General features: G+C 37.0%; 2 protein-coding genes across 2 annotated transcripts; one reads left to right on the forward strand and one right to left on the reverse strand.

The window, feature by feature from the left end:
- Positions 1–37: 37 nt before the first annotated feature.
- On the reverse strand, positions 38–9,631 carry srpra (SRP receptor subunit alpha). The gene is made up of 15 exons (XM_044118979.1): positions 9,518–9,631; positions 9,269–9,406; positions 8,884–8,967; positions 8,577–8,740; positions 6,210–6,370; positions 5,974–6,136; positions 5,694–5,844; positions 5,479–5,588; positions 5,241–5,362; positions 5,062–5,148; positions 3,325–3,497; positions 2,868–3,081; positions 2,255–2,418; positions 1,763–1,861; positions 38–1,624 (listed from the first exon to the last, which is right to left on the reverse strand). The coding sequence occupies exons 2-15, from the start codon at positions 9,389–9,391 to the stop codon at positions 1,496–1,498; spliced, it is 1,944 nt and encodes a 647-aa protein (XP_043974914.1). The 5' UTR covers positions 9,392–9,406; positions 9,518–9,631; the 3' UTR covers positions 38–1,495.
- A 1,053-nt stretch (positions 9,632–10,684) lies between these two features.
- Positions 10,685–19,731, forward strand: LOC122833117 (toll-interleukin 1 receptor (TIR) domain containing adaptor protein). The gene is made up of 3 exons (XM_044120426.1): positions 10,685–10,810; positions 14,441–15,016; positions 15,343–19,731. Exons 1-3 carry the CDS (start codon positions 10,708–10,710, stop codon positions 15,429–15,431), a joined length of 768 nt encoding a protein of 255 aa, XP_043976361.1. The 5' UTR covers positions 10,685–10,707; the 3' UTR covers positions 15,432–19,731.
- The last annotated feature ends 4,387 nt before the right edge of the window (positions 19,732–24,118 follow it).

Here is a 24,118-nt window from a genome sequence, read left to right on the forward strand (position 1 = left end):
AAAAGTAAGAAGAGAAAGTTTCATTCTCCAGACCAACTAAGCATATAGCAGCTTTATTAAGAAATGTTTACAATCATAAATTAGTTCAAAATGCCAGTATGACCCTTGATTTTCTCGTATTGCACTACCACACCTTAAAAGGATGGTCTAAAGATCTTTCAAACTTAGATTTACTTTGAAAAAGTAAGGGAAAATAAAATAAAGGGGTACCATAACTTTGATAGAAAACAGCTTAGTCTCAAATCTTTAAGACTGACAGACAAAAACAAATTAATTGCGTCACATTACCACAAACGTCAGTGTATTTTATCAGATTTTTATGTGATGTTGCAGGCAGTATGTTTAAGTTTTAGGAAAATGGTGGGAGAATGTGTAAACATGTTTTTGTTGCTCTCAGATGAGACCTAAATACAAAAATCTGTTTGGCAGAAACTAACACTGTACATCATGCTGAACACACCATCTTCACAGTAAAACATGGTGACGGCAGCATCATGCTGGGCAGAAGCTTTACTTCAGCAGGGACTGGGAGTCCTGATCTACATTAACGTTTGGTTTCAAGATTTGATACCAAATGTATCAAATTTTTTTCCAGATTCAAGCTCTGAAAAAAGCTTGAATCTGTAAATATGGTAAGGCTAGTTTTACTTCTTAGGTGCAGATTTCTCTATTTTTAGAATAAGAATTTTGAAGACCTATGTAACTTTTCTTTTACTTCATAATCCTGAATTCTTCTATCACATAAAATCTGAGTAAAATATATTGAGGTTTGTGGTTTCAAGGTGACAATTTGCAAACGTTAAATACTCTTCCTGTACAAAGTAAATTGTGAATTTGGGGGATGTAAAAATCTCTAAAAGATGGTTTTAATAACAAAACATCCAAATGAAACAAAGACAGCACGGTTGTTAATTTATGATTTAGATGTACTGTTCTGATTTATAGAGACTCACAATTAAAACTTCTCAATCCATAGTTTATTTAGCTTCTTCTAAGCAGTTTAGTTTACCTGTTAACCTGCATAAATGCTGATTTTAACTCCAGCTGGTAGGTAATCATCCTTGTAATGTATTAACCAAGATATGCAAAGAGAGAGGCACTACGGTTGCTGAGCGTTCCTTGGGAACAGGAAACCCAATTTCCATAAAGTGGAGATAACTGAGGGACAAAATACACAAGTTCTGCTATGTGAACCAGCAGACCGCTAATCCAACCAAGGTCCAGTTAAAATGCCATGTTAGTTGATTTGAAATACACTATTTTGGCCCAAAAAAATAAATAATTATTCAAAAGGAAGGCTCCACTGGATTAAAATGGAAAACCTTCTCTTGAAGTGCACCATCTGTCCGTCGCTCGAGTTTATTTAATGCAATGTTGGGTGGGCAGGACACGAGCATGAAAGGGTGGGCTTGAACATCTCATGGCAGCGTCGCAAATGGTACCGCTGGCTTCTTCTGAAAACCGATGAATATTCAGCAGAGCGTGCAGCTGCTTGTTAAGCCTTCATCAGGGCGCCGACTACGGCGCGGGCGTTGAGGCTGCGCAGGTCGTTGTAGGTCTGCCCCGTGCCCACGAACACGATCGGCTGGCCTGTGATGTAAGTCATGGAGATGGCTGCACCAACCTGTTAGGGAGGAAGGACACACGAGGGGCTATTGGCTTTCCAAATGCAAATTATTTATAAGACCAGAATCAACTGGAAGACCTGTTCAAGTGCAGAACAAGGGGGTGTGAAATATCGAGAAAAAAAAAGGATAGAGACCTTGTCGTCAATAGTGTCAAACTTTGTGAGAATGATTCCATCGATGAGGCGAGGCTTGTCAGACATGGAGTGGTCCGCCAGAGCCTGATTAAATTTCACCTGACGACACAAACAGGAGAACACTGAAATATTCAGCTGAAATCTGAGGCCGACAGGTGGAGGGGGGAAGAAAGGGAGATAAAATAATCTTTTCAGCAATGAAGGAAAAAAAGAGTGGAGGAAGAGGAATCAACACGTCTGCATCAACAAAACCTAGTTTCCATGAAGCAGCAGGTAAGTAGAGCGATGCTGACCTCTGGTGGCCAGATTAAACAGGCATTTAATCAAAGCCAAGGAATAGTGGACGATGCACATAAACATCTCTGAATAATCTCACAAAATTGTTATCACTTAATAATAATAATAAACAGGACAGAGTTATCGCATATTAATTCATCTAAACCCAACTGAAAATACAGAGACCAAAATTTAGAATCTAATCAGGGGTCTTACCAGCTGGTCAACCGCCTCATTGCCCACCAGAGCCTCTCCAACAAACAGAACTAAGTCAGGCATGTTGACAGCAATAAGTTTGGCCAGAGCCGTCATTAGAGGGGCGTTGTCCTGCATTCGCCCAGCAGTGTCCACCAGCACCACATCAAATGCCTGGTTCCGAGCTTGGGAGGGGATTGGGAGAAGACAAACATCGATTGTCAGGTTGTAATCATAACCAACACACAACCTTGTAAAACTATTTATGCTACTTGAACTTTTCCACGTTTACTACAAAGGCAAACATTAATACATTTTATTGGGATTTTACACAACACACCCACAACACGTAACAGCACATATTGTGAAGGAATCTCTCCAAGCTTTGAAGATCTAAAGACTGATTTTTTTTTCTTGTAAAATGGCTCCAGCTCAGTCTGTTTGCATTTTGCAGGCTTTGTCTTTATTCTGCTGCGTCTGCCTATTTCTTACATTTCTGAAAGTCTTCTGCAGTTGACTTCAAATGCTTCTGCAAGTTTCACTAAAATATTCAGCTTACAAGGTTCACAATGCTGCAAATTTTTCCTGTTTTACTTGAACTTAATTATGCGCTTCATCTGTGAATTTCTCCTACCGTAGGCAATGGCCTCCATCGCAATTCCAGCTGCGTCTTTCCCGTAGCCCTTCTCATAGAGCTGGACGACCGGGCGACCTCCGTGCTTCTCTGGGGGGTGAAGAGAGTTCAGGCGGCGCTGATGGGTACGAAGCTGCTCCACCGCGCCAGCACGAAATGTGTCGCAAGCTGCGATCAGCACACTGAAACCATTCTCAATCAGCCAGTAGGAGATCTGGACCAAAACAGGGAAAGTGGAACAGAATATGTGAGGAAAAACTGTGTGTGTTGTCAAAATAGTAGGAGGAGGAATATGAACAATAAAAATCATTGAAATAAATGTCGAGCCGTAAATTGAATACCGTAAAACAATTTTATTCTGTACTAATCTTTGCCACACTTAACAAAAGTTTTGAAGTGCTGCCATCAATATCATCAAGCACCAGTCGCAAACGGCACCACAGACCATCTAGCTCACCTTTGCTAGGTTGGTAGACTTGCCAACCCCGTTGACGCCGCAGAACGTGATGACAAATGGCCTGCGCTGGCTCTGAGCCTCCATGACGTCTCTCAGGATGTCCACCCTGCGCTTGGGCTGCAGGATCTGTACCAGGGAGTCCTGCAGGGCCTGCTTCACCGTCGAAGCCACAGCTATGAACACACACAAGCTTCTGTTGGAAACAGATTCTTTGGCACCATTTAGAGAGAAACTATTTCAAATCTAGTAGTCAGAAAAACAACAGATATACAAAAATGCATATTGATGAATAGCATTTCATTTATAAAACCAGGAGAATGTAATGTCTCTGCAAAGAAAATGTTAGAATGAATAGCATAAAATTAACACTATGATTCAACCACACTTTCAACGTCCATCATTTTTCTGGGTAGTAAAATCCTGAGCATAATGCAATAATACAAACTACTTCTTTGGGTCTTGGTTTCATCTCCTATTAAACTTCAATCCAACTTCATAGATAAAGATCCACCAACAAGTGAGATTTTGGAAGATGTATCTAAATAAACCATAAACAAGCTAAAATAGATTTCTGTTTACATATCTATTCGCCATTATACATCATTCACATGCCTTTGCCAAAACCCCAAAGAGAGTTTCTGTTGCAATTCGGTTCACTTCAATTAAAAGGTCTTTACTTATCCCAAAAGGAGAAAAGATTTCCAGTCAGTGTTGCAAAGAATCTAAAGAAGGCCATGACTGTTGCTATATAGCAGTCTAATGACTGTCTTGATATTCCGACAGCTCAATATCTTGGCAGCAGAGATGATATTTCACAGTAGCATCTCCAGGATGACACCCAGCATTGTTGACTAACACTGCTAATCCACCATGTTTGCTGTTGCTGCTCCTCTTTAAATCTTTGTCTGGCTATGGCCTGAGCAAGAAGATGTTAAGAGTCATGACCAATGAGGTGGTCATGTCATTATGATGGCTGGAAGAGATGATTTGAACTTCCTCCTTCTTGCTCTGCTCTTTGGTCTTGCTCTGTACCCAAAAAGCCTCTGGGATTCGGGGTCAAAGTTCAGGTATTATTTGAGCTACTGCGATGCTAACTAATCAGCTGCTCCCAGTTATAAACAAGAACAAAAAACACTTTGTTACCATGGTTAGGCATAATGAAAATTGTCAGAAAATAAAAAAGCAAGACCAAAAATCTTCCAGCTGCACAGCATCCAAAGCCAAATGGAATAATTGTGCAAAACCACAATGCCTCAACCGGAAAAAATGAGCAAAAGTATGCTAAGAGAACAAAAGTCTACAAAATACCAAAAGCAAATTAAAACTACACCAACATGCTGAAACCTGAGCAACCCAGTTCTTACATATAGGATTACCTAAATCTGCACAGATTTGTGTAATAAACTTCAGCTTATGGGTCTAGACTAAAGATCAAACTTTACCCAGACTGGTAAAGTCTTGTCTGGGTAAAGTTTACCCAGACAAGCTTTTTGTTGCCAAATCTTAAACTACATATGGGCTACTTTTGTTCAGCGTCTACAAAAATAAATCCAAATGCAAAACAGAGTAGAAGATTTTTTTGTCTGTTTGTTTGAAGGAGAGAAATGCATTGCTACCACTGTTCCCAGGAGATGTCCAGCTCTCAGAAAACACAGCAACCAGATGTAATTCTTTAAAAAGTTACATCACCAGCGGATCAGGACTGGGTGTGGGTTTGAGTGTGGTGAATGCACTTACTGGTGAATGTGCCCATGACTTTGCCCTCCAGTTTCTTGGCCACAGACTCACACAACTGGGAAGAAATATCAGCTGCAACATTCTTTGCTAGAGAATCAAAGAAAAAACATGAATGGTAAAATGAAACATCAGATCATCTGGAGTAATTTCAAAAAACAGAAAGGGGCATCCAATCCTACCAATGAGGTGTTCCCTCATCTTCTCCAGCACTGGCTCCATGTCCTCTCTAGACAGACTCTTGGAGCCCACCAGACCCTTCAGCATCCCAAACATCCCCCCAAAACCACCACTCTTTTTGGGACTGAGTGGTGAAAACAAAGGAAAATGAATACCTGTTAGATTGATGTTTGACATGAAAAATTAAGACATAGAATCAGAATCAGCTTTTTTAGCCGAGATGAGGTGCACAAATGAAACCTTGTCTTGCTGACAACCACTTCCTCTTCTTCCTCCTCCATCTCTTCCTCCTCGCTTGACTCGTAGTCCACAGAACGCAGGTCGCCTTTCATGGAGCTGACCTGCATTTCCTGAAAGACATCCCAGATCTTAGATTGTATCCTCTGTGTGAGTAATGCTGCAGACAATGCTGCACCAAGAAAACCTGTTAACGGTTCAGACCAAGGTGAACTTACTGGGTCAAATTGTGCTTCCATGTTCTTTTGGTCTTCTCCGGGAGAAGAGTCTCCGTTCTTGTTGCTGTAGTCCAGGTTCTTGGTGCTGCTGCCTGCGTTGTTCCAAACGCGGTTAACTTTCTCCTTTGGTTTTTGGGGCTTTGGGGACTTGCTGCGAGTAGTGAAAACCATCATTATGAAAAGAATACAATTAAAATACAAACAACCACTCAGCCTCTTGGTATTGCACTATGCAGTTTGGAGCAGATGAGGTGGAAACTAAAATGATCAGCATCCTCACCTCGGTTTTTCAGTAGGTCCCATCATGCGCTTGCGGAAGAAATCCTCCCTCTTCTTTTGCATGACCTCCTCAGGAGTTAAGCCTTGGTTACCATTCAAAACATCCTTCTGACCAGAAGGTGGGGTCTTACCTTGATCCCCTTTGGGAGGCTCAACTGCAGGAGCTTGAGAGATAAAATTCAATTACGCTCAGACATTCAGATTATGCAAAATGAGCCATTCGAGAATGTCCCTTACCCTCCTTTTTGGTATTTTTATTCTTTTTGCCTCCTTGCTCCTTTGACTTATCTCCACCTTTTGTCTCAATCATTGACTTCACAGTTTTTTGGGATTTCTCGGATTCCTTAAAGGACCGCATGGGGACGGGGCTTCGAGCTTTACTGGTTTCCTCCGCCTCTCTTTAGTTAAAACAGTAAATTGAAATCAGAATCTACAAGGACATAGCAAATGTTTTGTCATATAGACTATTGCCTATTGGACCCAAGCTCCAAAGGGAACCATTCATGTCACAAGACATCAGCCCATTTCAGAAACATCAGTGGAAAATAAGAGGCAAAAACACTGGAAACTGCTCCATTTCTTTGAGTTAACTTCCAGTAAAAGATTCAATGGTTTTCTGTGCTCAGTGAAACAACAAAATTGCCTCCATTTAATGCATAAACTGCTGCAATAAATGCGCAAAACGTCACATTCAAATAGCAGAATTAGCAGTATTGATACCTGTTAAACTTCATAGCATTTTGAAATGTGACAGCGATGCAACAGTTGGATTATACGTGACTGACCAATATAAATTAGCGATGATTATGAAGGAAAAGTGTATGATGCCCCAGTTGCCTTGCAGCAAAGGCTAGGGCCTTTTTACATGGAGTTAGTATGCTCTCCTTGACTCTGCAGCACTGTCTACTACTCTGGTTCCCTCCAATAATCCACAACTGTATAAGTCAAGTTAATTAGTCTGTGTACCTGCCTTTCAACAGTCTGAAATCTATAGGGCTTTATTTTACAAATAAATATTTGAAAAGTGTGTTGTGTGTTTGCTTTTAGTCTGATACCCCTAAATACAATCCAATGCAATCAATTTGCCTATTTTATAAATTCCATCCAAATGTATCAGCACAAATACGGTTGTTCTGTGAAACCTTCAAAGGTTTCTTAGACAACATTGCTGAACAAACATCATAAAGACAAAGCCCAAACGTTTTGAGACCAAGACTATCTACTTTTTCTCTCACCAGCCGGCTGAGATCTACCTCATGACACGAAGGCATAAAAATTGTAACATAAACTCTATTGACTTATTTTATATGCGAATATACATCAGTTACAGCAGAAACAATAAAGTGATAGAAAACATAATACAATTTCTTCCTCAGTAAGATTCTGACACTGGGAGCAGGTTACTGGTTTCTCAGTCACAAGCTAGTTGCAAATTTGAGGCCAGCAGGTGTCAGTCAGTTATGGTAGATCTGAAATTTGGTTTGATGACCTCAATATGAGAAGCTACAGACTGTTAGGAGGAACCAAAAAGCTCTGTAAAGGTAAAGGCTAATCTTCTGAAGGTGGGATGTAATTAATTTAATTTCACAAAATTATCGTGGTAGAAGCCATTTGTTTGTTACTTAATAAAATACATTTGTCCTGTTTGATATTTGTTGTGAATGACGTATAGCCTACTCACAAACAAACGAGGTAATTAGTCCAAATTTGTTGTTTGTTGAACGTTTAGAAACTACAGCGGCTGTAATGCGCCACAGCAAAGGTAATCAAAGGTAAAATAACCCGAACAGGTAATCAAATCAAAACCACTCGTACCTTTTTACTCTCTCTCATTGTCGTTTAAGCACACCCGTTACCGTGGCAACCGCCTACGTCCCGCAAGTCGAGCAGAGATTATATTAAAAACGTAACATTCAGTCCGTTATGATATTAGGTTTTCAGGCTTGATATTTATTTCTCGATTATTAATAAGTCTCTCATGAACACAGCGGTGGTTGAGTAGCTAATTTAAACTCCTGATCTGCTAGTCAGAGTCGGTCTTTGAGTCGCCTTTTTTTTGTTAATGGAACCAAATCGCACTGAATTGCGCAACAACTTGCTGAAACAAAAATTACTGAGATTATTCATTCTAATACGCTTTGTTGATTTATTATTATTATTATTATTATTATTATTATTATTATTATTATTATTATTATTAAATGAAGCTACAAACGTTTAGGATCTTAGTGAATATTTTTGATAAACCTGTCAGCAGAAGAAGTGCTGGTCTCAGCATTCTGGCAGCGTTCAGTTTGTCACCTGCTGCTGAGATCGACTCAAAACCCTTCCCGCGATCGCACCCCTGCTGTACAGCATAACACTATGCACTAGTTTGTGATGGTCTTTCACATAAAAATAAAAATAAAGTACAGCAAAGTTAGTTGTTGAAAAGGCACTGTATTAATATCAGGTGTAAAACAAGGCAACTGAGTCATAACATGATGAATAAACTGACATTAGTGGCACAAATATAAAAAAGGATAGATGTCACATGTGATATAATGCCGGCACCTCCTCCCAAATATATGAATTGCTTCCATGTGGTTAAGTTTACTTCCTTACCTTAGAAGTTTCTTGAATCTGTCCTCAAAGTCAAAGGTATTGTTGAGAAGCTTCAGAGCTCCCTTTTGCTCCAATTCATTCTTATAACGATCCCTGAAGTGAAGCTGGACATCATCTATAAACTTGTCCACATAAGTCAGCGTGAGGATCTTTTGAAAACCCACCTGGTTTGAAGAAGACAAAGGTTGAAGCAAATTTAATCGCAATTAATATGGCAATAATAAGCAGTAGGCACAATTTAGAGAAGCCTAAATTGTGCCTCTGTCGTGCTTCATATTACTCTTACTGTTGTCGATTTGAAACTTACCACAAATATCAACTCAAACTCATTGTCCAGTTTGTATTTTAGACTCAAAGCTTCGTGAGTGAAGGAGTTGTTCCCACCACGCTCCTGTTAAAACAAAACCAATGTTAACATGTAATCATGAGCTCTAGATTTTAAGACATATGTTGGGTCAGCAAGGTTTCCGGAAAAAAAATCTGAATGTGTTTAGCAGAAAATGTGACAATTCTTTATATAAAAAGCAAAATAGTACACTTTTGCAATGAAAACTGCGTTTGTTTTTACTCTAATCGTGCTAACAGCTAGCAGTTGCTAGCCCTAGCTTAGCATTAGCTGCCGATTGCAGACTGTCATAAAAAGAGGACAGAGACAACAGAGAAATTTCTGCTCTCTGTGTTTGTACCCTCACCTGAAGGATCACTGAGCGGATCAGAGCATTGACTGGCCCCGTGAAAGACTCACTAACCCCGGCTCCCTGAAAACACCACAGCACTATCCCCCCTTTGCTGAAGATGGTGAAGAAATCCAACATCTTGTCACCACGTATCTGGATTTGATCAAGCACACAGACATACAATGTATTAAAAGCAAAGCGGAAATACTGTAATAAAAGATTAGCCCAGTTAGCCTACAGTAAAACGATCCAATCTTAGCTTACAGTTTAACGTCCGATTAATATCCCACGCGTAAAAACCCCCAACACCGGTGGAAAACTGTTTTAGACACGTCAGATGATCACGGGGGAAGTGACGTTAAGTTCCGGTGTTGCGTCAAGCTGAGTCCCCCCTTCACTTTAGTCTCGAGTAATTCTCACAAATTGTGTTTTGATTAAAGCAAAGTGGAGCAGATGTTCTAAATATCATATAAATATAAACTCGTCTACAACGATTCAGAAAATATAATTAAACGTATATATAGTATGTCAAACACACTTCATTATTTTGATTGATATGATTTAACCAATAAATGTGGTAATTGGCAACTTACCTTTTCTTTTCTTTGTGTAGATTTAAATTAGTAGTCATAAGGAGACATTCTATAACTTTAAAAGCTGCAAGTCAATGCACGTGGTTAAAATGCAACTATTTTGACTGACACAACAAAATTTGTTCTAATATGGTTAATTTTAATACTTAGAAAAATAGCTTATAACTATTATGTTTTATATTGGGCCTAATCTTTTGACAATTTATATTTTAGCAATATAAATTAATATACAACATTATTTAAGAATGTCAATCCAGTAAATATAAATTTAGATATTTACAAGCTAAGTTATTTCTTTAAAATTGAAATTACTGTTAACTTATGCTCTCTTATTTTTATGGTGCAACAGTCGATGTGAAGCTTTTTTTTTATGTTTGCAATGCTACAGGATCTATAAAGAAAATATGAAAAAAAAAAAAAACCATCTACTTTGTGATTCATTTCAATTCACACCTGAGACAAAGCTTCCTGTTAGTGTGATTTGCATTTAAAGTTATAAACTGCGGTTTCCTTTCCCCTCTTGTGAATGTGTCTGGAAGGCTAAATGACATTTTAAAGAGAAAGTGTTTCAGAAGGTTCTTTTTTATTATTGTTCTTTTTGCTCAGTTTTATTTAGTTTAGCTGATGATGAACAATTTTCAAACCTCCACATATATAGAATTTAATGCATTTTATCTTTTCTGACTGTTTACTTGGCCTACCTAAGGGTTAACTGCAATGTCAACGAAGCATAAAGACTGACTTTGCATTTGAAAATTTGCTGCATATATCTGGGCGTCTCTTCCAACAAACTGTAACTTCCTCTTTTTTAGCATGAGGTTAGCTGTCAGTCTGTTTCTTGAGCTATAGTTTCTCTGAGTAATGTGTGTGTTGAATGGAGATTTTGTGAAGTTGCATCAGTTATTTATTTGCTGGAAAGATTTTGGAGAGCTAAACAGACATGATGGTATTAACAACATGCATGGTAAGTTAATGTAGTTCATGTTTCTCATGCCAAGCTTACTTTATCTATTTGATTATTTCTTTCCTTAAAAGGTTGACAACTGCATGGGTTGTACAAGTTGTTGTTTTTGATTAAAAAAAGAAAGAAAAGAAAATCAGAAGGTTTTGTATGGACAACATGTGTTACATGGTGTAGATTGTAATTCCCAACTTCTCCTTTAGCAAGGCAGCGAAGGATTTATAAGAACAAGCATGGATTCAGTTGAGAAAACTGAAACTGTACTGGACTTCACAGAGAGGGCTCGCGAGCCATCTGTGTGTCCCTGAGAGTGTGTTCCACCAAGCTATTGAGATAATATTAAGTCCAAGGTGAGTTTTATGTGCCAGACTGTGCTCAAAAGGTAGTCTGGACATGTCATTTAGAAGAACAGATGTCTTCAGGAGTTCAACCTAATCTTCTTTAATCAGCATTCACAGTTGGTTTCAAAAGTTTAAACACCCCTGCTAAGATGTGGCATCTCACAAAAGTGAATACTTGCCTCACACTTGTTTAATGTCTTTTTAAATATCTTTTTTGTTATGGGACAGCACTGAAGATATGACACTTAAGTACAATGCAAAGAAGTCAGTAGACAGCTTGCATAACCATATAAATTTCATGCTCCCTCAAAATAATTGAACACACAGCCATTAAAGTTCAAACTGCTGGCAGCAAAAGTGAGCACACCCACTAGTGAAAAAGTCCAGATTGTGCCCAAATAGCAATTTTCCTTCACAGGTGTCCTATGTCTTGTTGGTGTGACATGGTCACAAGTGTGAATGAGCAGCAGGTGAGTTAAATTTGGTATTGTTGCTTGATTCTTTCTCATACTGGTCACTGGACTTTTAATATGGCACCACGAGGCAAACAGTTCGCTGAGTATCTGAAACAGAAATAATTGTTGCCATATATAAAGATGGCGTGGGATAAAAGAAGATTGCCAAAACTCTGAAAATGAGCAGCAGCACTGTGGCCAAGGCCGGTCACCCTCAGAACAGGCCATGTCATGGTCGACCGAAGAAGTTGAGTGCAAATGTTCAGCCTCTTACCAAAGTTGTCTTTTGAAAATAGACATACAGTTGAGACCTGAAGTCAATAAGTGAATATAAAGACACATACATGTCTGACTATCTGAAGTTGAATCCGACTAAACTTCTATTTTATGCGATAGAATTACTAACATTATTTCTCTTCACTAACTAATATTGATATTGAGAGAATATTAATATTATTTAGTGAAGTGTATTATTATTTAGTGTCTTAAAAATTAAAGGTTTACACAACTACTAATAATCCACAATAAAGTCCACAAACCGTTTGCATAAAATAACATTGATAATTCAAACCCTGTCTTGTGGTCTGATGAGACCGAGATAAACTTGGTTCAGATAGTGTCAAGGGCAACTAGGTGAGGAGCGTGTCATATGAGCAATCAAGCGCGGTGGTGTGAATGTCAATGCTTTGAGGCTATGTGAGCTGCGGGGAGCTTCATTAAGGATGCCACGCTGAAGCAGAGTATGTTCCCTTCCTTTCAGAAACCTATTCTGAAGTGACCATTGCCTTGCTAAAGAAAGGAAAGAAAAGGAGGTCTGGCCAAGAAGGTCTCCAAAGCTAAATCCTATTGAATATCTACAGAACAGAGTACAAAGTTTCTGAACAGAGTACAAAGTAAATACAAATCTTTTTATATCGATTTGTATTTACTTTGTACTGTTGCCCACAGAGGAGTGAAAGAGAAATCATAAACTCTGAATTTTTAGAGTGGTTTGATTGTGTCACTGACATGATGAAACCACTTAAAAAGATGAACTACTGTGCTTTCATTCCATGTGCACAAAAGCTTTTAATAAAAAAAAAATATTTTTCTATAAATGCAGTTTCAGTATCAGTATCACTGACTTCCTCTGTAGTAACTAGATCAAATCTAGTGCCATCTTGTGACGTAATTGAGATAAGTTGAATTGTAGAAAACTAAGGTAGAACACACAGAAGCAGATGAATATTTGAGTGATTTGTCTGCAGTTTTGGAGGAAGAAGTCATCCAGTGATGAAAAGAGGGAGCTGATTCTATCGAAGAACTGCCACCCTATTTTTTAAAGCACTATAGCTCAGGAAGCAAAGATGACCCGAATGTTTCTGACAAAAGAGGGGTCCAACAGTGAAGGGTTGGAGATGCACATCTGTCAACTCCAAATCACTGAATGGATTTGAAGGCATCAGTCCACTTGGTGTACTGATGTTGCATTGATGTTGATGTTGCTGATAATCCCTCTACAAGATTATACCATAGAAATATTATACAGTTATCAGAAGTAGAAAAATCAAACTTAAGACCTGGAATAAGAAGAATGAGAAGGTTGAGATAAATGAATGCCATAATCAGAATATTTATATGTTGGAACGCAGACAGGTCTTCAACCAGTTACTGTAAAGTGACTAGATTATTAAAATTAATCCACAGTTAAACATGAAAAACTATTATATTCATGGATATTCATATTCAGTCAGTGATTTGGAGGCAACAGATGTGCAGCTCCAACACTTCACTGTGGAGCCATCTTTGCTCCCTGAATTTTATGCCTCAAAAAATACCTTCACTAGGACCAGCTACATCTGGCCATCCTGGCCATGCAAAAAAATAAATAAAAATAAAGAAAACTTTGGGCACAATTTTAATATTTTTGACTCATGTGGTGTACTTACTTTTGTTCATAAGCGTTTAGACATTAATGGTTGTACCTTGAATAATACTATAGTAAGAATAATAATAATTCAAGCTGCACACCATACAGTATCTTCAGTGTTGTCCCATAAAAATATATAATGAAACATTTTCAAAAGTGGGAGCAGTGGACTCACTTTTGTGAGGTATTGTACCAAGATCTTGTGATTCAGAAATAGAAAACCATGGAAAAACATATAAATGAATCTCCTATTTCTCCTGTTCAGCTCAACAGACAAATGAATCAGGGCAAAATATGAAACGTTGTAGAGTTACATTCTCTTGGCTACATAGGTGTGCACATCCACTATATTACTTTGTTGTAGAATCTAAGCATTCAGTTGCCAGCTTTATCCCCAAGGCTATCAGATTGTAAGGTCATCTCTTGCCCAGAGCCCTTTTCAGGTGACCTCATGGATTTTCTGTTACATTTATTTCTGCAACCTGGCAGGACTACTTTGAAACTTGAATTTTTTTCCTAGTGAAGCCATCCTTTTGTGTATATGGTGGAAATTTAAAATGTTCTTCTGTGCAAAATAAGTTGCCACAGTTACTTTGGATTTTTAACTTTAGCCTTAGATAGCTTTGAGCTTTGAGCTTCTGGAGCTTTTTATATCGATTTGTATTTACTGTTAAAAACACTGTGAAACTTGAATTGATCAGAGCAATGAATTTATTTATATATATATAAATATAAATATATAAATATATATGCATCTGAGGCATACAGATAAGGGAAAAGGGTGTATGTACTTAAGCAACATTTTTTACTTAGTCCAATTTCACTTCTTATTTTTGAGCCACTGTTAAAATGGATTTCCCCTTCAGTATTAACATAGATGAATATAAGTGACCAAGTCCTAAATGTGTTTTTTCTGCATTTTTTTCAGGGTGGTTCCTAAAACTTTTTAAATCTGGAACACAAAACAGCAAAGCAGGCGAAAAATCAGCAGGGGGTGCTAGCTACGAATCTAAATCATCTTCATCTGCATCATCAGAAGGAACCTCTGTTGCAAAACCACAGCAGTTAAAGATTGCTCTGAGTTCAGAGCTGAGATGGAAACGGAAATATGACGTGTTTGTGTGCCACAGCTTTGCCCAGAAAGACACTGAGGAGGCTGAACGCCTGGTTTCGTTCCTTGAGACTCCACCCCGCAGCCTCAGGTGCTTCCTATGGCACAGGGACTCATGTCCAGGAGGTGCTATATCCACAGAGTTTTGCAAGGCCCTGGAAAACAGTCACATCCGGGTTCTGCTCATCACTCCCAGCTTTTTGCAGGATGATTGGTGCAGTTACATGATGCACCAGACCCTGGGAGAGAGACCCATGTCCAATACGATGATACCCCTTCTTCTTGACTTGGCCCACTCTCAGTACCCACAGGAACTGAGGTTCTACTACTACATTGATCTGAGCAGGAATCCTGACTACGGCTTCAACGTCGTCAATAAGACTGTACAAAGCTGTAAGTACACAAATTAAGATATTTGGCAGTTAATATATCCCTCAAAAAGCCCCCTTTACTTTGAATATCAAAATTGAATTGGCCTTGATAAGTAACCTTCACACATAAAGGAAGCCCTCGGAGTTTTATCAGAGGTCATTAGTGAAAGCAAACTTTTTATGGCATATGACGTGTTATAATAAACATTGAGTCTTCTTGGAGTTGAATTACATTCACCCAATTGTTGCTTTTTGTCAGAAAAGTAAAGAACATAGATTATACATTAATTATATTGCATGCTGTGGTAGAAAAGATCTTTGTCTGATAACCTTTTTTTTTTTTCCTAGATCTGGAGAAGCTGATTCAAAGTGAAGAGGAATTGAACCAAAGCTTGGGAGACTCAAGCTGTACGTCAGATGGAAGAGACAACACGTAAGAAAGCAACTTGATGTCAGTGTAAAAGCCGGCCTCGCGTGGTGTAGATCTCAAGACTTCTCACCACTAGAAGGCATGCAGCAGAAATAAAAGCATCAGAGAGATTTGCTGTGACCAAGACTAAACTATATATATATACATTCGGTGCACTAAACACACTGCTGCTGATGCGTAAACCCACATCACAGATACTTTTAGTCACTTCCTGCAGTGTTTTAAAAAGCTGTTTTGCTCTAGGGACTTTTTAAGTCCTACTGGGTGGTGTGTTCAAGATGTTCTCACACTTCAACAGAAATTCATCTTTGCAGAGCATTGTAACTTCTTTTCTTTTTCAAATCTAAAAAATGTTGTTTGAACATGATGCACCCACGCATAACAAATTCCTTTAAAATTATAATCCACCTTTATTTTTGGCCTGAAGTTAGAGAAAGGTTATGTATAGAAATGTATTTAAAACATAGGTCCTCAGACTCATCTCACTGAAATATTTATCAGATTTTCATGTTTAACGTGGCATTATTTTTTTTGAGAAGTGAATGCTGAATATTTTTGTCTGTTTAAATGTTACATTTTCTCTGTGCATCGTTAGCGACTTGCTTCTAGAGTAAACTGCGTTTCAACTACTTTCGTGGTGATACACCCAAAAGCCAACAGGAAGCAGCAGAAAGCAGAAGTAGTAAGGTCATGAGCAATTGAGCTGTAGTTAAAAAAAGACTAGAAGACTGAAGGAAACTGGGATCAGTGAAGTTTTAGTTAAACAAAGGAAGCTATAAAGAAACAAAGAGATAATTAAAAACACAGTAATAACTCAAACCACATAGTTGGAATCAAAATTATTCACACCCACTGCAAATTACAATAGGTTTATTGGTTAACAGACATTCAAGAACACAAATATTTTAAGACAAATTAATATTTCAAGTGTTGTTTTTTTCTAAATTAATACTAGTGCATTTCATATACAACTCTTGAGTTCTTTGGGGAGTACTAGTACGAAAGTTCAGGAACTCAGCCTTTCACCTTTTCATGTGTAGAACTGTGCTGATTAAAATCTCAGTGGTCGTTGCTACCAAGTCTTGCTGCAGCTCTTTTGAAGTTAGTTAAGAATTTCTGACCAGTTGTCTCCTCAGAAATCAAGGAAAACCCTCGATATAATTGCCCTTAACCTCAGACTTATAAACTAATTAACATTACAACCTTCTCTGTATTTTAGTTTCACTTATCTTGTTTGTTTACCGATTCTCTTGACTTGGCCTTATTTCTAACACAAATGAAGTCTGCAATTGGTTAATTGATTAATGAATGTATGCTCTTGTACAATTAGGGGGGTTGAAAATTTGAAACTGCAAAAGTCATTAAACAAAGGGTTTAGTGCTAAATTTTGATAACATTTTAATAATATTAATGGTTTTCAACAAACTGTTCTTGTGATTTTTTTTATTTTTATTGAAAAACCACTCAGCAATTTTGAACTATCAATAAACCCGACCTGCAATGAAGTGCTTGCCATGCCAGAACACAGACACAAAGTCAGTAGGCTCACGCAGTCACCGAAATGATTGAACACCTATTGACAATGACTAAGAATTTTTGTTAAAGTCCAAAATTATGAAAAATGGAGCCTGTCTTAATTTTTCAAGTCAAATAATCAAAGGATCTTTAAAGATCACCAAATGTCCTTGTCAGAAGACTCTTTTCTTGTCAGGACGGGTATCGTTATGGGAAGTAGTAAATAGTCTCTATTTGTATATCAAGTTCAGAGGACCCCAAAGGGTTTTACACTACATTCAGTTATTTACCCATTCACACATACATTCACATGCTGCTGGCGGTGAGCTACGTTACTGATAGAAGCGACTGCTGATACAATTGCTTATTTAAATATACAATATCATATACAATATCATTGAATCAAACAGATTATTAGAGAAGTGTTGTATATAATATGGACAGAACGTTCTATATTTCCCCACATGGCTTGTGCCGCTTCCAAGTCCTGGATTTTATTGATGCTGTCTAATCCCATCCACTTGCCAATCCCCCTAAACAACAGCAGGCATTTAGAACCACAATAAAAAGGCCCCCCATAAGCACCTATTTTATGGTGAGCCAGCATTTTAATGGTGAAAATGTAAGTAATCTCCAAAAGGCACAGATGCTCTCAAGGGCTTTTAGAAATCCTGACACATGCATACAACACACACACACACACACACACACACACACACACACACACCCACAATGAATTTGAGTGGTTATGAAATAGGAATACAACTTTGACATTTCAAAGGAAAAACAACTTCTAAAAGCAACTTTGAGGCAGTCTTTACAGCACTCACAGTAATATCAAGCTCTTCACCTGGATGAAAAGGATACAATCTTTAATTCACGGAAATAAAATTTACATTTAGACGTAAAAAAGAAAACACTGACTGAGAATCATTTTGTGAAACCCTTTAAGTCTGCCTTTTTTCTTTTCAAAACGTCCCTTTAACTTAAACTTAAACTTACAAATGTTAAAAGCTTACACAAGTATGATATCAATAGAAATGTTACTGAATACGATAAACCTCATGGATTTATTATCTCATAGCATCGAACACTACTCCATTTGTGGCACATTCTCTGTGTCATTTGAATGGATTTAAAGCTTTTGGTTGGTATTATTGTTAGATTAAGCATTTAGGGTTAGGCTAAAAGCAAAGGGCATGACATCATCCCTTCCCTGTGCATGGCATGCTGTGACATGCTTTAAGCACAAAATGTGACATAATGACATGCAACCTAACATGATGTTTTAATATTTATAAGACCAAACCAAAGTGTGCAACTTAGCAGCTTTGTGGAACAAAACTCCACATGTAAATATGGTTTTTGAACTCTCCTTACAACTTACTTCCTACCTTTGCAAGTTTTGCTCTGCTTCTTAAAATAATCTACACACCTGTCAGTAATATCAAATAATTTACAATGACTAAATATTGTGTCAAAATATGGGATGGTTGTACATTCTTTTAGTTGAATGAACAAATGAACGTACCTTCTTTTTTGTATCGACTCTTGCTGAAGTTATGACTTAGAACTTTTTGTGCTTGTTTCATTTTTTGTTACACAAATGATCTCTTTTATGGTAAAGTATCTTGTGACTTATCTACTAAAGGTGTTCCATCAGTAAAACTTTTCTTGCTTTACATCTCAAAGTGATGTAAAGCACTTTGATGTGATGTAAAGCAAGTTCTGCACACACTTCAGAATTTTTAGACAAGCTAATGACTGACATTGTAACTGCTTGGTGTATTTTAGATCTTTACCTTCTGTTTTCTTCCAGTCATAGTTCTTCCTTACTTCAGAGACTCTTCTGTTTGGATTAAAATGTATTGTATTAACTGTTAACCTGAACCTGTCACAAAATGGTAAATAATATATTTCTGCCTGAATTTTATCGATTTAAAATTGACTGAAATGTTAAAGGATTTTGTTGTGAAACGCTGTTGTTTCTTTTTAAGGGATAGTATCAACTGTACTGAGGTAGACTGAAACATGCAACATTAACAGAACTGTCAAACACTTTTGCTGTTGGAATGTACATTAAAATTGTACAATATTCAGAGTGGGAAAGTCCCTGTCATCTTGTGACACTATATGAGAAATTTCACTATGAGCAAAACGGGTAGCAGGTGCACACATTTCCTGTAGACTACTGGGCACCAAATCAGTGAGGCCATAGATAATGAGGGAGATTTTCAGTTCGTGATGAACATCAATGTCCACAATGAGCAAGTTCAGATGTGAGTAAAAAATGTTGTAGGGTTCATTTAAAAGCAGATTGGATAATTCACTGAATCAGTGAATTGTCAGATGCATTATCGATCAACATCTGAGATCTGTGAATGGTTTTGTGTTTTAATTATTTTGGGTTGTAATTATTATTTAGTTTTGTCACAATGTTATAAAGATTATTTGCTTTTTTTTGCTTTTGAATATATTATTCTTTGTTGTAATCAGTTGTTAAATTAGTAGTTTAGGTCCTTAACCTAAATTTAATAGATTATCTTGGATTCTGTTTAGTTCTCCTGCACACTCGTTAATTTTCAAACAGGTTTCCAGTTTTTGTCACTTTCCTGCTGTATAGTATTCTGAATCTGATCACTTTACTCAGTTACTGAATGTCTCTGACTACCTCCTGAGAAGTTAAAAACTAAATTCATTACTCACCAGGTCCTTCCATTTACTTGATTTGCTGTTTTGCTTTTCTTTTGTGTTCTTGTTGTTCTTGCCGAAGCTGCTGTTTTGTGTGACAATCTGTTCCCATTTTATTTGTGCAATGTGTTTGGATTTGTCTTAATAAACATAACTTTAATTAGGAGCACACTGCCAACCATGGATATCCCAATCATACCCATGACTGGCATGGGTATGCTGATTTCCTTCATGTATTTGAATCTTATACACTTCAAAAGATTAGTTTAGTTCAGGCATGACTAAATCCAAGAGTTGGATTAAAATGACATTTTTTTGTGGGGGACATTCAATAATCAGCACAGGCACTGAAAGCAGATGGAGACTTTTTTTTTTTTTTTTTTTTTTTTTTTACAAAAAAAGTGAAAGTCTTTCAATGTCAACAGAATCTTAAAAAGGACAATATTTGGTACAACCAATTATTCTTTATTTTGCATATTTGAGATTTTGGTTTAATTTCATGGTCTACTCATAAAATTAGGAGATTGTTATACTTTACTTTAACAAGACAAATGTGTGTGACGATTTTATGTTTTGGATCTATAACAGCTCATCTTTCTATAAAAGGGGAACTTTCTATTTAGTTCATTCTAACCTATTCTCTTATTGATTGGCAATGGGTCATTTTCAGTCAGGAATATGAGTTGCTTGTCAAGTATTCCTAAAAAAGTGATTAACATTGCTGGCATCTCTCTTGACAATCTTACTGATCTTTTTCAACCCTCCAGGGCCATCTCCACAGCAGCCATCACTTGGGAGCACTTTCAGTGTGCTCCTAATCAAAACAATCATGGAATTGACTAAGTTTTATTTTTCTTTGAAAGGTCAACTCAACCTTCTTGGTTGACATTTGATTGTTCCCACTGTGAACAATTAACCTGTTTACAAGACGGAACAGTGAGGAAAAGGTTGCAATAAAACTGTTATAGCACTTATTTTTGCTAATCTTGATCCCTTACAATTAAGAAAGAGACATTATAATACACATAAAGTATACAACAGAAATATAGAGGCTTCACTTTTCTTTCTTGTGAAGCTTTGCACATTACCTTACTATTTTTCATTTTTCATTTCTAATTCCCTAAATTTCAAGTATTTAATAGTTCGTTTTTGTGATTTAGTACAAAAAGATAAGTAACCACTGAATCAAGATTTAATTATTGATTCTGGACAACTTAATGAAAATGAAATAAAAAAAGCAGAAGACTTTGTAATTTTGTCAACTTTGCAATGTTAGAAAACTGCACACATATTTAGTGCAAAAGGTCAATATTTTAACATTCCTTTTCACCTAAAAGCCAACTTAATGACTGTTTAAATGGATGTAAAAAAACTTAGAATTGTGTTTTTTGTTCCCATAGACATTTCGTCTTACAATATGACTGGTTTTCAATTTAAGATCCTCATTAAAATCAGTAATGTTTCCTGTTGCAAACTGATAAATTGGTAAGTATCTTATCTGATTCTAAAGTCCAATATAGCACACTTATAAAAAACAAATTACTTGCATTTTTGCTATATTAACCTTAGCGACATCTGCTATTGCAGGTCAAAACTGTCTTGTATACACTGGCATTAGGGAACAAGATGAAAAACAGCTTATTTTACTCACGTTAACATTATAATTAAAGCTTTTTGTGTGAATGTTAAACTAAACTAAAATTAAATGTACTGAATCTCAGCTATGTAGTTGTCACTGACAGGAGGGTGTAAGACTGGGAGCCTCAATATTTGATCTTTGCTTTTTGCAAAGATCAAACAAAAAGCAAACTTCAAACAAAGTCTTCATTGTTTGAAGACTTTGTGTGTCTTCAAACAATAATATTTAATCTCCACTTGAGTGGCTGCATAAGGCCATTGTTCTCAACTGGGAAAAAACAAAAACAAAAAAAGAAACTGTTTCCCCCCAGATGGGAGGGTATGTACTGCAAGTGGAGTTCAAGTTTGTTGGTGTTAGTGGAATGTAAGAAAATAGCTTCTTTCAGTCACTTGTAAATGCATGGGGAAAAATGTTCATTTCAGTTATTTATGTGAGGTGCTCCAGTAGGGAACCTTCCTGAGTTCCCTACTGGAACTTAGGGAGGGTTTAGATAAGAATGGAAACCTCCTCCTTTTCAAAGGCTTTGAAGGTCATTATCAAAGCTGTGCCAGAAATATTGGTTCCCAGACTCTCTGAAACTTTGTGATAATCCCTGTATAAGTAGGTTGTAACTCTCTGTGTAGTTACAACAGATCAGATTGAACAGACACTGAGCATGTCTGCTTATTGTACCAACAAGACTGACTGGATGTGAAGGGTTGCCAATGTTTGTTCAAATTTGCCTAAGATCACTGATCTGGAAGGATTCAATACCTCAGCCAACGTATTTGGATTTGCCTGGATTTGCCAGCAGGGGTCAAAATTCAAAGTGGATAGAGGAACAACTGCGGGTTGTTCCTCTATCATGTGGCTTTTCTCGTGTTCAGAAGTTATGCAAGATTTATCTGTTCTTGGGTAGAAACTATCTACTGAAATCTGTGTGCTAGTTGAGACCCCTCCCATCACAACAGGTGTCTCTCTGTCAAGAAACAGATGTGACATATGGGACAGTGCAAATGATGGATCTTGGAAGCTGATGACAGCAGCTTTTGCATGAAATAATTGCAGATCACATGAGTTCAAAAAGCAAATTAAAGGGTTTTGCTTAAAATACGTTATCATTACATTATCATTATCGAACTGAAATATTTATTTGTAAAAAGAAATAAAATGGAGAAAAACTTCTCAAAAGGAAATATATTGTAATATGATGAAATATAAAATGGTTCAGAGGATGTAAATACTTTTCTAAAGCATTGGCACTAATGTTATTTCACATTTATCTTTATTAATGTCTGAGTTGTAGTGTAAATCTGAATCGTGGCCACAACAGTTGGGATTAAATTTACATATTGTAAACTTCTGATAGTGGATTAAATAAAACAAAATCTGTTGTACTGTGCAATCAAAATAGTGCTGTCAGTATAAACTGGGAACATTCTGTTCATTTGTAAAGTTAGTCAAACCAGTGTGTGAAGAGGACCAGGCTGGATTGGGATGGCCAGATCCTCACTTCTCTTTTAAGTCAAGTTATTTAGAAAGCCATATGGTCTGTTCAATCCATTCCAATAAGATTATTTTCAAGCCCCGACAATGTTTTAAACAGAGCTGCTCCATCACCTGCTACTGCTGCCAAAACTGCTTAGCAGAAAGACAGACTCGTGTGTGTCAGCGCTCACTAGTCAGGCTCAGGATGCATGCACTGGCAGTGTAGCCAGTAACAACATCACCATCTTTTCAGTCAACACCTGATGAAAGAAGTCAAAAACCAAACAAATCCATCACTCAGCAGTGAGAAAACAATGAATTCTTTGGGTGCACTAATGTAGTAACCACTCAGACAGTTGGCAGTGCCGTTACTGTGAAATCAAACCCATACTTAAGGCACAAATACACTATTTACTTGTTTTAGGTGTGGTGAATGTGCACAAATGCATGCGATAAAACATTACAATTATTTAAATTTAAATTCCTGCTCTGAAGACAATATGATTAATATTGTCAATATGCTTCAGCTTTGTGATCCATCTTGGCTCAGGAATCATCAGGTTCTCTCTCTCTGAAAGATCTTAAGTTGAACCTCATACTATTCAGAAGTCTGTAACAAACTGCAGCAAAATTCATTTCTGCATGTAGTTATCAAGCTTTACTTACGTATATATTTATTCTAATTGGGAAAATAATTTTTATCATATTTAGGATGATATTGTAGTCTATTGTGAAATGAATGGATTCTGAAAATGAATTCCTCTATGGACTGCACTATGGATTTGCTTTGTAAAAATTACAAGTATTTTGCATAATTGCAATTTTGATGTTTTTTCTTTTAAAATGCATTGAAATGATTTTTTTGTGAATGAGAACATTAAAAATAGACTGAAATTAACTAAACAGTTATAATTCAGAGTCTATTTTGACATCTGTTAACAAGGTACTCTTTTGCCCCATTGTTTACTAATTCCATCTGATCAGTGAATAGTAGTAACTGACAAAAAGTGCTATCATAGTTTTGAATCTTCAAAACTATGTCAGTATGTTTGAGTGTCATGTTACATCATGTCCTAATAATTTCAAATTTTCTGATCTGGAAGAGAGTTTCAATAATCTGGTTCCTTTAGTGACCTAAATGGGGGAAAGATCACAATTTTCAAAATGACGCACAACTGCGAGACACACAATTAGATTTTATGTTAATTTGAAGTTACTTTACTATTCTTATAATTATTGTTGTGAATATTAGTGTTTCTATATGTTAGCCTATGCATGACTTTCGGATTCGCTCAGTTTCCTAAGAATTTTAGATTAACCTCATATTTCCAGCATGTCTAGGTGCGCATGCGTCTTTCTTTCGGCCGATTAAAAGAAGGGGG

This window comes from Gambusia affinis, linkage group LG06 (genome assembly GCF_019740435.1).
Source record: "Gambusia affinis linkage group LG06, SWU_Gaff_1.0, whole genome shotgun sequence".
NCBI classification, from domain to species: domain Eukaryota; kingdom Metazoa; phylum Chordata; class Actinopteri; order Cyprinodontiformes; family Poeciliidae; genus Gambusia; species Gambusia affinis.

Coding starts and splice junctions, on each gene's coding strand:
- srpra (XM_044118979.1), bottom strand. CDS start 9,391: ATGTTGGATTTCTTCACCATCTTCAGCAAAGGGGGGATAGTGCTGTGG. Junction 5,363..5,478: donor GTGGTTGTCAGCAAGACAAG/GTTTCATTTGTG, acceptor TTCACCACTCAG/TCCCAAAAAGAGTGGTGGTT. Junction 1,862..2,254: donor ATGAGGCGGTTGACCAGCTG/GTAAGACCCCTG, acceptor TTGTGTCGTCAG/GTGAAATTTAATCAGGCTCT.
- LOC122833117 (XM_044120426.1), top strand. CDS start 10,708: ATGTGTGTGTTGAATGGAGATTTTGTGAAGTTGCATCAGTTATTTATT. Junction 10,811..14,440: donor TGGTATTAACAACATGCATG/GTAAGTTAATGT, acceptor CATTTTTTTCAG/GGTGGTTCCTAAAACTTTTT. Junction 15,017..15,342: donor CAATAAGACTGTACAAAGCT/GTAAGTACACAA, acceptor TTTTTTTCCTAG/ATCTGGAGAAGCTGATTCAA.